This window comes from Talpa europaea, assembly GCF_964194135.1.
Source record: "Talpa europaea genome assembly, chromosome: 9".
In the NCBI taxonomy this organism is placed as follows: Eukaryota; Metazoa; Chordata; class Mammalia; order Eulipotyphla; family Talpidae; genus Talpa; species Talpa europaea.
In genome coordinates, this window is record NC_140076.1 from 1,137,022 (window position 1) to 1,151,216 (window position 14,195).

Consider the following 14,195-nt stretch of genomic DNA (forward strand, 5'->3'; position numbering starts at 1 on the left):
CACTCTCCCGGGCCCCGGGCGCCACGTGGGCAGGCCTGCGACGTGGGGCCTCATCTTTCCGCCCGAAACAGGCTCCGGGCCGGCCATGTGTGCAGGTGTGGAGGGCGCGGGGCCGTCTTTGTTTTCTCAGAGTTACAGGGGCAGAGCCGTGTGCGTCCCGTTACGCTGCGGCCCGCGGCCACCTGGTGCCCTCGGGACTGCTGGTGCCCTCGGCGGAGCGCTGCGGGGACCGGGGCCTGGGCGCCTGGCCTCACCCTGCCCTTCCCTGCAGGACCCGTGCGCCCAGCATGGCACAGCGGCACTCGGACAGCTCCTTGGAGGAGAAGCTTCTGGAAAGCCGCTTCCACTCGGAGCTGTGGCTTGATGCCGAGGGATGCCCGGCGTCCAGCCTCCCCGTGGTCCGGGGTGCCCTGCAGACCAGGGACAGCGGCAGCTCCCCACTCCATTACCCGGCGGCCCCGCCTCCATCCCCCGAGGGCGAGGCCCCTTGGACTGTCGTCCTGAGCACCCAGAGCCCCGTGGCCCTCAAGATGGGCACCCAGCAGCTGATTCCCCGGAGCCTGGCTGTGTCCAGCAAGGCTAAGGCCCCCGCCCGCCACCAGAGCTTCGGGGCGGCAGTGCTCAGCAAGGAGGCTGCCCGGCGGGCCCCCCGACTGCACCCGGCCCCCAGCTTCTCCCTGGATGACATGGACGTGGACACCGGCCCTGGAGGGTTGCTGAGACGAAATCTGCGGAACCAGTCCTACCGGGCGGCCATGAAGAGCCTGGGGAGTCCAGGCAGCGAGGGGGGCCCCGTTCGGCTCACCCCCAAACTCCAGGCTCTGGCTGAGGAGCCCAGCCAGCCTCCTGCTCGGTGCCCAGCCAAAAATAAGGTAGGGGACCCGTCCGCGTGGACAGCGGGGAGGGGGCTGTGCCTGGAGGGCCCTCGGAGACAGGCCAGGGACTGACGTCACGTCACGTTCGTCCCTGAGCTACGCCTGTGAGCACCTACTGTGTGCGGCCACGTGTGCACACCGGCTGCACGCAGGCATCTTTGAGCACCGACTACGTGCAAGCAATTGTGAGCACCTACTGTGTGCGGCCACTAGTGAGCACCGGCTGTGTGCAGGCAACTGTGAGCACCAGCTGTGTGCCGGTTCCTGGCAGCTTCCTCCAGGCTGGGCGTAGAGCATGGCTGTCCCCACCTGCAGGGAGGCAGCTGAGGCCCAGAAAGGTCAAGGTTTTCTCCAGGGGCCCCTGGCGTCCTCGCTTAGCCAGCGGGGACAGTCTCTGCGCCCCGGGGGCTGGTCCCGCCTCTGCTGGGACCCTCTGCCATGCTGCTGCCCCAGCGGCTGCCTCTGCCCTGGGCTCCTGCCCAGACCACGAGCTGCGGCCCCCGCGGGGGAGAAGCTGAGGCCCTGTCAGGGTGCTGCCCCTGGCCCCCCGCCCGTGCGCTGAGGGGCTGAAGGGGGCCTACAGCGGGGCCCTGTAGGACCCCTCCACCCCCCCGGCTGCCCAGCACCCGCTGTGGGTGCTGCTGGGGTGCCGAGGTGGCCCAGGAACCGGGCCGAGGACTGGGCTGGGGTGCTCAGGAGGCCGCAGAGCAGGAGGAGGGGCTCAGAGCGGGGCAGGGGACCTGGGGGAAGGAGGATCAAATCAGCCAGGCCGGGGAGGTGCCCAGGCAGCAGGATGCACCCCGGTCTGAGGGCGGGCCCGGGGCACAGGGGCGGGCCGAAGCAGTTTTCAGGCCCAAACTCGTCCCAGAAGCCGGCTCCTGATTTCCTGCAGCCGCCCCCCGCCGGGGAAATGGTGTCCGGGCAGGCAGCCGGCGGGCCCCAGGACCAGGGCGGCTCCCCACAGCCTCTGCTGTCCTGCGCCAGCTCTTGGGGCCCCAGGCCCATGCAGACAGTGGGCTGGGGGACCCCACTTGTCACTGCTTTCCCTGCTACCACCCCCGCCCCCCGGGCTCCCCAGGGCTCTGAGACGGCCCAGGCCTCCCACGCGCACCTTCTCCGTCCTCTCCCAGACACACCCGTCCTGCCTGGGCGTCTCTCCAGGCACACTGTCCTGAGCAGCCCCTGGACCCGTTCACCGCTGCGGCTTCTTCCAGGCAGCCCTCCTGGACTGCCCATGCTGCTGTCTGCCCAGAGTCCCCCCTCCAGCCCGGCTGTCTGCCCAGCCCCCTTGCTGACCTGACTCCCCTGTGGGCCTGGCAGTGACCAAAGGCTTCTCTGCCTGGCAGTGCCTCCGGCTGGGGCCTGGGCCCGGGTGGAGCAGTAGCTGGCCCTGCTGACCACTGGTTTCTGTGTCTCCCTGTAGAAGACGCTGGGGCGGAAACGCGCACACAAGGGCTCCTTCAAGGACGGTGAGTGGCTGACACGGCCTGTCCTGCGCGGAGCTGGCCCTGCAGAGACCCCTGCCGGGCAGGGGTGGAGCTCGGTGGCAGAGAACGTGCCATATGGGGCTCCGGGACAGGCCACATCACTCTGAAGGGCTAAGGAAGGTCTAGGAAGTTCTCTGGACTCCCTCCTGCCCAGGACAGAGCCCCACGCACCCTCAGAGGCCGTTGTCAGCCCCAGAGTGTGCACCGGCCCGGGGGTCATCAAGGGACCAGGGCAGATGGGTACTGGCTAGCAACGGGCATCATTGCCATCCAGGGGAGCCAGGCGTTGGGGCCCCAGAGCAGCATTCAGCCTGCTGGGGCACCCCTGGGACCACAGAGGAGGTTGATCATAGGCGCCCCCAGCCAGGAGAGTACCCAGTGGGCCCGGGAGGCTGGGACCTCAGGCTGGGCACAGGCCCTCAGCCAGGACAGGCCCTGGCAGTGCCGCCCTCTGTAGACAGTCACAGTTGGGGGTGCAGGCCCTGTGGGCCCTGGGCTCAGCCACAGGCTGCAGCAGCAAGGTCCCGGTTGGTGCAGGACGGACAGGTGTGCGGGCCTCGCTGCTCCCCTCACGGGTGCCCGGAGCCACAACCAGCCCGACCTTGGGCTGTAGGGGGTATGACCACTGCAGAGCCAGAGGGGGGCTGGCAGCCCTGGACTGAGGGCACAGCACTCCCAGGGCCCTAGGGACAGCCCGGCCCCAGGTCTGCCCCGCCTGCTTCCGGGGTGACAATGCCACATTCCACACCCCCCACCAGAACCGCCGTCCTGGCCCACCGCAGAGCTGTGGGTGATCCCGAAGGGCCTGCTCTGGGGGTCCCTGTGCCGCCGACGGTCCAGGGGGCCCCGGGGCTGACACAGCCCCTCCTCCCAGACCCCCGGTTCTACCAGGAAATCCGGGAGCGGGGCCTGAACACCAGCTTTGAGTCAGACGACGACTTGCTGGACGAGCCTTCCAGCCCCGACAGGACCCGGAGCGTGGGAGCCCCCATTGTGGTCCAGAACTTCCGGCCCCCGCAGGTGACCTGGAGCCAGCTCCCGGAGGTAGGGCGGCCCTGCCAGGCCCCAGGGGAGGGTCTCGGGGACACCGGCAGCAGGACACCCCCGTGCACCCCTCAGTGTGCCGGTGTCTGGTGGGGGGACAGGCCTCCGTGATGAGCAGCTGTGCCCCGGCCTGTGCCCCCAGGTGGTAGAGTCTGGCATCCTGGACACGCTGCCAGCTGAGGAGCGCAAGAGGCAGGAGGTGAGGGGTGTGGGGTGCCACCACCATGGACCTCATGACACTCGGGGCCCCGCGTTTCCCCCAGGCCAGGCCCCTAAGTAGTGGCGACACCCTGGGCGGGAGGGGGGGCAGCCCTCGGGCAGGGGAGAGATCTTGGCCAGCGACACAGCCTAGGAGCCGCCAAGTGCGAACCCCAAGCCCCACCTGCCCCCCCACAGCCCCACCTGCCCCCATGGCCCCTGTTGTGTCCCTGTGGCCTGAGTCCAGCCAGTGGGGCTGAGGCCGCGCTGCTGTCCTCCCCAGGCCATCTTCGAGATCCTCACGTCCGAGTTCTCGTACCAGCACAGCCTGGGCATCCTGGTGGCCGAGTTCCTGCAGAGCTTGGAGCTGCGCACCACCATGACGCCCATGGAGCACCACCACCTCTTCTCCAACGTCCTGGACGTGCAGAGCGCCAGCCAGCGGTGGGCGGCCCGGGGCGGTGGCATGTGGCCGAGGGCGGCGGCGGGCTGGCTTAGGCCCGTCTGCAACCACGGCCTCCTCGGCAGGGAGCGAGCACGTGCCGACCCTGGGCCCCCCCCAGCGGCTCCGGGCCCCCCGGGTACCAGCACCACATGGCCTGGCCCTCCTGTCCCGCCGGGAGGCCGGGCGCAAGGCGTACGGCCGGACAGCGGCTGAGCGGCCTCCACTGTGCCCGGGGCACCCCGCGTGGCGCCATGCCAGGGCTCTGGCTGCAGGGCGGGGGTGAGAAGGGGGCCGTGCCTGCCACGGCTGGGTGTGCACCTGTGTGGGCTCAGTCCGCTGACCCTAGTGCCAGTGATCCCGCCCAACTCACCAGGCCTTGGCATGCCCCCGAACCAACGGGCAAGTCCCACCGGCCCCCAGAACACTGGGGGGGGCCGAACCCCTGACTGAGCACCCCCAGTCTGCTCCCTGGGGAAGTTCAGGGCCATGGGGTGGGGCCGTCCTGGACAGGCCATGGGAAGGTCACCACCCCACCCAGCAGGGCCAGTGTGGCGGCTGCCTCTCCACCTGGCGCTGACCGCAAGCTGCCAAACTCGGGTGCCCGCACCAGGTGGGGCCGGCAGTCAGCACCTGTGTCTGATCCCCCAGCGCCCCATGCTGGGATCTCGGCCCCCCGCAGGGCTCAGGCAGCTCTTGGCCACTCCCAGCGGCGCCCCAAGCATCGACTGTTGCGGGTCAGTGAGTGCTGACCCCCCCGTGGGTGGAGAGTGAGGCGGGGGTCAGTGAGCGGGAGCTGGGGACCCCTGCCCGCCGCCAAGCACAGGCCGCTTTCCCCTCCCTGAGACTCCGAGGCGTGTCCCTGACCAGGTCCCCAGAGCCCACCATCCTCAGGGCCCGGGCCAGGTAGTTGGGGTCGCCACCTCCCAGCTGCCCACCGCGGTTGTGCGAGGCCGTGGGGCTGAGGTGGCTCCTGTGCCCTCAGGGCTGGTGCCCGCCGCCCTCCCTGCAGCCTGCAGTCACGGTGCCGGGTCCGCGCTCACACCGCAGCCCCACCTGGTGGGGCCGCTGGTCAGGGCCCCCGCAGACACCTGGTCACTGCCCGCCGGGGGTGGGGCTCTCAGGGCCCCCGCGAGGGGTCTGCCCCCCGAGGTCAGGCGGCCTCGTTTCCCAGCAGGCGCGGGGCCCGGCTTGGCAGGCCTTCACCGCGGAGAGGCCGCTGGGGTGGAGCCCGGGGCTGCACCTAGGAGCTGGCCTGGGAGGGGCTTCTCGGGGGACAGAAGTCAGCGTGTGGGAGCGGCTCCGAGGCCAGGGCCCAGATGGTGCCTCGTGTGTCCGGCAGCTGACCAGGCACTCCTCCCCCGGGGCAGACCCTGGGCAGGCCCGGGGCCAGCACTGCTGGACGTTGGCACTGTCATCCTCACCTCCCCAGGAGACGTCAAGGTGGCCCCCGCAGAAGCGGGGTGTGAGGGGGGTTGTGGATGAGTCACCAGAGCCCAGGCCCGCCCACTGGCCCCTGCCTGGCCCCGAACTGGGCACAGGGTGCTGGTGGCCCTGACCCGGGTCTCAGGGCATCAAGTCCAAGGTCAGCCTCTGTCCCGCCCGCTTGCCGGGCCTCTGCCGGGACTGGGGCGCGGCAGGGGGAGGGCGGGGCGTGGGTTGGGGGGCGCAGGCCTCACCTGCAGCCCCGCAGGTTCTTCGAGGACCTGGAGCGGCGGCACAAGGAGCAGGTGTGCGTGGAGGACATCAGCGACCTGCTGCTGGAGCACGCGGAGCACCACTTCCAGCCCTACGTCGTGTACTGCGCCAACGAGCTGTACCAGCAGCGCGCCCTGCAGCAGCTGCAGTGAGTGCGGGGCCGGGCGGCCGGGCGGCGCCCCCTGGCCCGGCTGACCGCTCTCTCTTGCAGAAACAACAACGCCGCCTTCCGCGAGGCCCTGCGGGTGATCGAGACGCGGCCAGCGTGCGGGGGCCTGCCCGTGCTCTCCTTCCTCATCCTCCCCATGCAGAGGGTGACCCGGCTGCCCCTGCTGACCGACGTGAGTACCGGCCCTCCGCCCGCGCCTGGCCTGTGGGTGCGGGCATCTTGGGGATAGTGGGGAGCCTTTCTGGCCGCCTCTAATCCCCACGCCCCTGCCGAGCTCTTGGGCAGCTCCAGCACCCCATCCCAGCGGCTTCAGCACCCCCCAAGCTTCCCCACTCGTGACAGCTCATGAGGCCTTTCCACGCAGGGAGCCAGGTGGGGCCTCCGGCCTGTGGGCATCACTGCTGGGCTGCTGAGGCCCTTGGCCTCGTGGGCCCCAGAGGCCCTGACCCCCCGCTGTCCACGTTGAGTGGGTGGAGAGGGGCTTGGAGGGGGCGCCCAGAGTGGCTCGTGTCTGTGAGGCACCGGCTCATGGGAAGGGGCGTGTGGGTGTGAGGTGCTCAAACGGGACACGGGAGCCCCCAGCACATGCATGTACGCAGGCGTGCGCCCCCCGTGCGTGCAGACGCAGGTGACCCGGGCGTCCCCAGCGCGCACGTGCAGACACTCCCACCTGCACACAGGCCGGCACCAGCTGGGCCCTGAGACCACCGCAGGAGCTTGGGGGGACCCTTTCTCAGCCGAATGGGGCCTCGGGGTGGGGGGCTCTGGGATGTATAGAAGTGGGGGCTTCGGTGGCCTCCCCAGGCTGGGCCTGGAGGCCAAGGACTGAAATGGTGGGCAGGTACCAACTCCTGTGCCCACCCGGCCAGCAGACCCGCTGGGGGGCCCACCCCCTGCAGGCCCCTAAACCTCGGGCGCGGGAGGGCATGCGGCACCTCACGCCCGGCGTCCCTCCGCAGACGCTCTGTGTCAAGAGCCAGGGCCACCCGCAGAGGTATAGCGCCGCCTGCCGCGCCCTCAAGGCCATCAGCAAGGTGAGCCGCCTGGCCCAGGGTGGGGTGCTCCCGGGTGCCCACCCCAACCCCCAGTGCTGACGGGAACACTGAGGCCCGTGGGAGCACGTGTGCAGTCCGTGAGCCGCGGGGCGGGCACCCAGGGACCGGCCTGCCCCTGTGCACGCAGCTGGTGAAGAAGTGCAACGAGGGCGCCCAGAAGATGCAGCGCACGGAGCAGATGTACACGCTGCACACGCAGCTGGACTTCAGCAGGGTCAAGGTGGGCGCGTGAGTGCGGGTGTGTGCAGGTGCGTGGGGGCACAGGCAGGCCCGCGTGTGCGTGCAGGTGTGTGTGCTTGTTGTCAGTGTGCACACGTGTGCACACATCTGGGCTGGAGTCCACCTGTGTGAGCGCATGCATGTGTGAGCACTGGGTCCGGGCCTGGGCCTGCACGCCCCCCCCGACAGCACCGTGCTGTGGGGTCCCAGCCCCCCACTGAGAGCTGGAGAGGGCCCTGGGGTGGTGCCTGGGAGGCCTGGGGCTTGGCCCAGTTTCCCTCTCTGGGGGTTCCTTTGGGCCCACACCCTCAGGCCCGCAGGACAGGACAGACAGGCCCTGAGTGGCTAGTGGGGGGCAGCGGGCCTAAGGGCTGCCCCTGGGCCAGAGACCCTTGCTGGCTGTGCGGGGCCCCTGGGTCAGGCTCCCCTGGCGTGGAACGGCACTTCAGCTGCCCCCCCACCACCACCACTCGAGCAGGGCTCAGGCTGCTGCCCACTTCCCTGGACCAGCCCCAGAGGCGTAGCAGGCCGGGGCCCCACCCTGCTGTACCCCAGGCCATTCAGGCCGCCTCCCCGGGGGCCCAGTGGCAAGCACAGAGCAGCCTCGCCCCTGCTGGTGTGTCTGCAGGAGGCTGGGGCTCAGCAGGCGCTGGGCAGAGCGGGAGGACGAGGGATGGACGGAAGCTCAGAGGTCCGGGGTGAGGGGAGCAGGTGGGCCAGGGAGGGCTTCCCGGAGGAGACTCCTCCTCGTCCCGGCAGCGAGTCTTGTGTGCAGTGAAACACCCGCAGCGGAACAAGAGCCCAGCCCAGCCCACCTGAGCCCCGGGGGTGGGGGGGAGCAGCATAGCCAGGCAGGTGCTGGGGGGCCGGGTTCCAGGGTCCCAACAGGGGGTGTTGAAATCAGGCCTGCTGGGGGCCGAGCTAGTGGGTACCCAGCCCAGCGCCCCACCCCAGCTGTACTGCCCAGGGTCAGCCGTGTGGGCCCTGCTGGGCGTGGGCACCGGCCGGGCCCTCTGGGCCACCTGCCTGCTGGAGGCGGGGCCGCCTGCCCGGGCTTCTGGGAGGACTTGAGGGTCCAGGCAAGATCCAGGCGCGCCTGTCGGCGCGGGACGGGCCTGTGTCTGGGCCGGCGCCGTCCTGTCCCGCCCCGGCCCAGCCCTGGACAGTCACCGGTCTGGGAGCAGGGGTGCCCCGCCCGGCCGCCGCGCATCCGCCCCTCTCCCCCCAGAGTCTCCCGCTCATCTCCGCCTCCCGCTGGCTGCGGAAGCGCGGGGAGCTCTTGGTGGTGGAGGAGACCAGCCGCTTCCGGAAGCTGGCCGGCCGGCCCACCTGCTACCTCTTCCTCTTCAACGACTTCCTGGTGGTCACCAAGAAGAAGAGGTGGGTGTGGGCACCTGGAGACCCTGCGGGAGGCGGAGAGGGGCTCCGGCCAGCCAGCAGGACGCGGGGACCCGGCCTGAACGGCTCTGACCCAGGGCTGTGGGCACGGACCCCCCTCTGGCTGGCCCCAGAACACCCACAGTGGCCGGCCCAGCCTCTGCTGCCCCGGCTGGTCAGCGCCTCCGCCCCTCGCCGGGCGGGCTCGGCTCCACACAGCCTGGGTCCACGCCCTCGGGGGCCAGGGGCCGGGGCCTGCACTCAGCGTGGGCACGGCCGCTCTCCCTGCAGCGAGGACAGCTTCGTGGTCCAGGACTACGCCCAGGTGGACGCCATCCAGGTGCAGAAGTTGGAGCCCTCAGAGTCCGCTGTGCTGGGGGGCGGCCACCGGGGCTCCTCCGTGCCGCACCCCTTCCAGGTGATGCTGCTGCACAACAGCGAGGGCCGCCAGGAGAAGATCCTGCTGTCCTGCGACTCCGCGTAAGGGGGGCCACCGCCTGTTCCCCAGGGCCTCAGGCCCATACCCGCCCACTCCTGCCGCAGAGGGACAGCCTGGTCCTCAGCGGCCATGCCCAGCGGGACACAGCGGCCGCCATGAGGTGCTGCGGTGGGGATGGGGGCTCCGGCGAGGGGCGGCTCGCCTGCAGTCGGGCAGTGCAAAGGCCCTGGGGCAGCAGCCCCTGCCGCCCAGGATAGCGGGGTTGCAGCACGGGGCTAGGGGGACACGAGGCCGGGAGGGCACAGGAAGGTGCCAGTGGGAAGAAGGCACGAGGGGCTCCGGGCCCCGGCTCCAGCCCCCTCCTGAGTGTCAGCCGAGGCCTTGTGTGCCAGCTAGCAAGCGCCAGGCCCGAGGCCCTGTGTCAGGTAGTAGAGCCTGGGTCCTGGGGGTCCAGCTGCCCCCAGACTCTGTGACCTGGGCAGGGGTAACCTGGGGCCAGGCCACCTGGTGGAGCCTGCCCAGAGCCGGGCCCCTGCCGTGGTGGGGGTGGGAAGCCCTGGGTGGCGCCCGCTGAGACTCCTGGCAGGGCAGACGCAGGAGAGGCCCCTGGCAGCAGGCCCTTCACCACTGCCTGCCCCACCTTGAGGGCCGTAGGGACACCTACCCTGCTCCAACGCCCAGGGCTGGGGTGATGCCAGAGGCCACCAGGCCGGCCGGCCTCACATGTGCTCTGCCCCCAGGAGCGACCGGGCACGGTGGGTCATGGCCCTCACACACCAGCAGAGGCAGGGCCCCGCCAACAAGGAAGGTGAGTGCTGCTCGCCGCCCCCCTTGCCCCCAGGTCAGAGGGAACAGCTGCAGCTGGCCTGGCCCTGGGAGGCCTGCCTGGCACAGGCCCAGCCCGCCCGGAGCCTGGCCCTCCGCAGTGTGGAGAGGGCGGCCGTGCCTACGCGGGGGGACGCTGCAGCTGTGGGGTCTGGCCAAGCTGTCACCCCGCCCTGCCAGGCCCACCTGAGCCCCAAGTGCCCTCTGCTCGTGCCGGGTGCTGGCCCTGGAGGCAGGACATTTGGGGGCCCACCGAGGCCAGAGTGGGGGCTGGAGGAGGGGCCTGCTGCCCCCACGGCCCTGCCCCAACCCCTGTCTCTCCCAGACCTGCCGCAGGTGGAGGTCACCAAGGCCTACTTGGCCAAGCAGGAGGACGAGATCACGCTGCAGCAGGCCGACGTGGTGCTGGTCCTGGAGCAGGAGGACGGTGAGCGGGGCGCTGGGCGGGGCACAGGGGCGAGGGCGCCATAACCTGACCTCACAGCCCTGCAGGGCATCCTCTAGTCCCCCGCAGGGTCCACGCCAGTTCCTGGCCCTGTCCTGGGGGGGGGGCACACCGGGTCCAGCCCTGTGCTCAGGACAACAGCCCAGTGTGCCCGCTTGGCCGCAGGGCCAGTGTCCACGCACCCTGCTGGGGCCAGCACCAGGACGGAGCGGCCCCTGGGCAGGCGGGCGGGGCTGCTCGGACCCCACACACCCCGCAGCTCAGGGGCGGCGGCGGCGTGGACATCAGGCCCAGGCCCCGCCTCACCGCCTGCGTCCGGCCCAGGCTGGCTGCACGGCGAGCGGCTGCGGGACGGAGAGGCGGGCTGGTTCCCCGAGGACGTCGCCCGCTGGATCACCAGCCGCCTGGCCCAGGAGGGCAACGTGCGCAGGATGGAGCGGCTGCGGCTGGAGACCGACGTGTAGCCGCCCCCGGCGCCCGGGCACCAGGACCACTTGCAAGTGCTGCCCAGGCTGGACCCGGCCTCTCCAGAACCCACCCGCCCACCCGCCCGGCGCCCTGGTGCCGAGGGACATGGTGGCGCGGGCGCGTGAGGCCCTCTCCTCCCCTGTGGGACAAGGACCTCCAGTGACGGGGCGCCCCGCCCCCCGAGAGAAGGGGCACGGGCGTGACCCCAGCGCCAGCACCGACTGTGACCGCGCCCTTTTCCGGAGACATTAAAGTTTCATGCCTGGACCCCCACGCGACCCAGCGGTGCAGGCCGCCCAGCCCCCCACCCCAAGGTGAGGGGTCCCTGGGGCTCCGCCCAGCCCTGGCCACGGTGGGCCGTGCTCGTCGTGGCCCTGGCCCGTCTGTCCACCCGGTGCCCAGGGCAAGGCTGGGCTCCTGACGCGCCCCTCCCCCACGCAAGCCTCAGCTGACCAGTGGGCTGGAGGACGCGGCAGGGTTCGTGGGGCCCACCCTAGGGTGTCCCAGCCCACCTGCGCCCCCAGGACAGGCACTTGGGGGGCATGGGGGCGCAGCAGGAGACGTGTCCTCCCAACCTGGTGAGAGGGGCCGGGCGGCAGGGGCTGGGCCAGGAGGGGTCCCCACTTCCAGAGGCCCCCCCGCGCCCCCCCCCCGGGGCGGTGATGTGCTTGGGGCAGGGCTCCCGGCCTTCTGAGAACCTGCCCGCGCCCCCCACTTCTGAAAGCCAGGGGTGTCTCCTCACAGCGGAGCGGGGCCATCGTGCCCCCTCGCAGCCCGGGCCAGCTCCCGAGGGAGGGTTTGAGTGGGGAGCGGAGCTGCCCGCCTGCCTGTAGACCAGGCGGGGGGCGCACGGCGGGGAAGGGGCCCCCTGTGGCCTGGGGGAGCAAGGCCCAGGGCAGGGCTGGGGCCGGGTCCCCTGAGGTCCGTCCAGCTGCACCGTGAGCATCTCGGGCCTCCGGCTGCTGCCTGGGCACTGGCTCAGCGCCGCTTCTCCCGGAGCGCGCGGGCGGGTCTGGCCACAGGCTGTGACGCCCGCCCAGGGCCCGGGCCTTCCTTCTCGCAGCCGGCGCCGGCGGGCCCTTCTCCGCGGTCCCATGGCGGGCAGCCCCACCCGAGCCTCCAGGTCTTTATTTGGCGCGCGCGTCGGCCTGAGGCCATCACCGCTGGGCGAGAGCCTGCACCTTTGTCAGCGGCCTCTCCTCCCCTCCCCGGGCGGACCAGCGGCCTGCCTGCAGCGCCCCTCGCGCCCCTCAGCCCCTGCTGCCCCTGGGGGGTCCTGGCTGGGAGGCCGCGCCCCACGGCCAGCTGGCAGCTGCGGCCTGGCCCCACCTTCCTTGGCAGGGAGCGGGGGCACCAGCTCCCAGGCTGGCAGGGGGAGGGGAGACCCCAAGAGACTTCCCGGGGGAGGAGGGGCAGAGCCTCACAGCAGGGGCCCACGTGCCCATTTGGTTCAACCCTCCCCACAGGCACCCACCCCTTGTTTCTGCCCTGAGGCCAGGAGCTGGGTGCCCAGGGCCGGCCTCCCCCTGGGGTCCTGCCCCTGCCAGCAGGCTCTGCGGTCCCCCTTCCTGAGCTTGTTCCTGGGGTCTACCTGCCTCTGCCAGGGCAGCCCTAGGGTCTCTCTGGAGCACAGGAGCCCGGATAAGCCCCGAGTTTACCTACGTGACACCCCCCAGCCCAGGGAGGAGCAGGGTAGAGAGGGCAGGGCCGGGGGTCTCCCCAGCTGGGGTTTCTGTGGGCCACGGCGGCGCCCGGGGCACCTTGGCGAGACCACACACAGCGACACTCGGCCACGAGGAAGCCACGGCTCCTTTCTTAACTTACTGTTCACACGGCACAGGAACCCGCCCCGGGCCCCCGGGCCCCGCAGCCCCGAGTTGGGGCGTCCCGGGCAGGCACCACGGGCTTGTGGGCCGCCTGTGAGCACCTGGACACGGGCCCGGCCCTGTCTGCAGGCGACAGGGCTGCGGCAGTTCCAGGCCTAGCACCAGAATAACCCGCTGGAGCGCGGGCACCCCGCGCCTGCACTCCCTCCAGAACCGGGGAGGCGCGGCTGCGGCCAGGGCAGCCGGAGCAGAGTCTACTCGCTGGGTCCACTTGTGCTCAGCCCATCCCGGCCGAGCCAGAGGCCGCGGCTGTCCACGGCCCGGGGACAGGCAGGACCAGACTCCTGGCCCAAGTGTCCTTCCTCAGTTGCTGCCAAAGCTCTGGGTCCCTGGGCGCTCTCGGGAGGTGTCTCGGGGCCTCACGGGGCTGTCTCTGAGCTAGCGCTTCGAGGCCCTGCTGCTGAGCCCGGGTGCTGGCCCGAGGGCACCAGGATGTGAGGTCCCTGCAACGCAGGAGAAAGGAGAGTCGCCGGGGAGCTGCCAGGTGCCAGGCTCACACCTGCCCTTACCCTGGATCCCTCCAGTGCTAGTGCCTCGTCCAGACCCCCGCCGCCTCCTCTCCAAGGCCCATGGGGCCCACGGGGCCCGGGGCCCCTGTCAGTGCCAGGTCCCCTTCCTCCGGCTTTGGTGATGCCACCAGAATGCCATCCTGAAAAGCACCAGCCCCTCAGCAGCACAGGAGGCCCCAGTCTCCTTACCTGGGCCCGGGGCTGGGGATGAGCTCTCAGGAAGCTGGGGGGGCCCCCCTGGAGGCAGACAGGCAGCAACTCATGCTGGTGCCCCACCCTTGGGTGAGCAGCCCCCCCTGACCCCACCCAGCCTAGTGAAGCCCCCTCACCCCTATGAGGACAGAGGGACACGCGCCTGCTGGACCGGCAGCCCCCAGCCCTGCGCGGGACACGCGGGGCCGGCACAAGCCGCCGGGCCTGGACGCAGAGGCCACCTCAAGGCGAAGCCGCGTCCCGCGCGAGGGGCCGGGCCAGGACTGACGGGCCGCGCGCCCTAAGCCCCGCCCCCCGCACCTGCGGAGGCCAAGGCGCCAAGGCGGCGGGGCTGAGGCCCAGCACCCACCTGGCCGCCAGGTGCCCCGCGCCCCGCGCAGCCCCTCGTGCCGCAGCTGCCGGCAGGGGCCGCGGGGTCCCGGGGCAGCTCAGGTGCGCAGGCCGCGGGCCCGAGCCGGGAGTCCCCGAGTCCGCTGCCCTCGCGCGCCCCAGGCCCCGCTCCCTGAAGGCACGTCCGGGGGCACTCACGCCCCCCGAACGCAGGTGGGCGGGTCGGGGCCCCGGGAGGCGGGGCGCGCGGGGCGGGCAGGGGTCGGGGCCCCGGGGGGCGGGGCGGGCAGGGGTGCGGGGCGCGCGGGGCGGGCAGGGGGTCGGGGCGCGCGGGGCGGGCAGGGGGGCGGGGCGCGCGGGGCGGGCAGGGGGGCGGGGCGCGCGGGGCGGGCAGGGGGGGCGGGGCGCGCGGGGCGGGCAGGGGGGGCGGGGCGCGCGGGGCGGGCAGGGGTGCGGGGCGCGCGGGGCGGGCAGGGGGTGCGGGGCGCGCGGGGCGGGCAGGGGTGCGGGGCGCGC

The 14,195-nt window shown here is 72.0% G+C and overlaps 2 protein-coding genes across 2 annotated transcripts in view; one reads left to right on the top strand and one right to left on the bottom strand.

Annotated features, from left to right (window-relative positions):
• Nucleotides 1-287: 287 nt before the first annotated feature.
• ARHGEF16 (Rho guanine nucleotide exchange factor 16) lies at nt 288-10,737 on the top strand (the record flags this gene model as incomplete). Its single annotated transcript, XM_084242707.1, has 14 exons — nt 288-872; nt 2,299-2,344; nt 3,237-3,406; nt 3,549-3,605; nt 3,888-4,048; nt 5,740-5,892; nt 5,956-6,085; nt 6,873-6,947; nt 7,096-7,188; nt 8,416-8,567; nt 8,856-9,044; nt 9,744-9,811; nt 10,154-10,255; nt 10,598-10,737. The coding sequence occupies 14 exons, from the start codon at nt 288-290 to the stop codon at nt 10,735-10,737; spliced, it is 2,121 nt and encodes a 706-aa protein (XP_084098833.1).
• A 2,051-nt stretch (nt 10,738-12,788) lies between these two features.
• MEGF6 (multiple EGF like domains 6) overlaps nt 12,789-14,195 on the bottom strand; it is a gene marked incomplete at its 5' end in the record, with an annotated part of 61,174 nt that continues 59,767 nt past the window's right edge. Inside the window, 2 exons of the mRNA XM_084243408.1 lie at nt 12,789-13,070; nt 13,326-13,373. Of these exons, the coding sequence (XP_084099534.1) occupies nt 13,006-13,070; nt 13,326-13,373 (113 nt within the window). The 3' untranslated portion in view covers nt 12,789-13,005. The remainder of the gene's footprint in view (nt 13,071-13,325; nt 13,374-14,195) is intronic.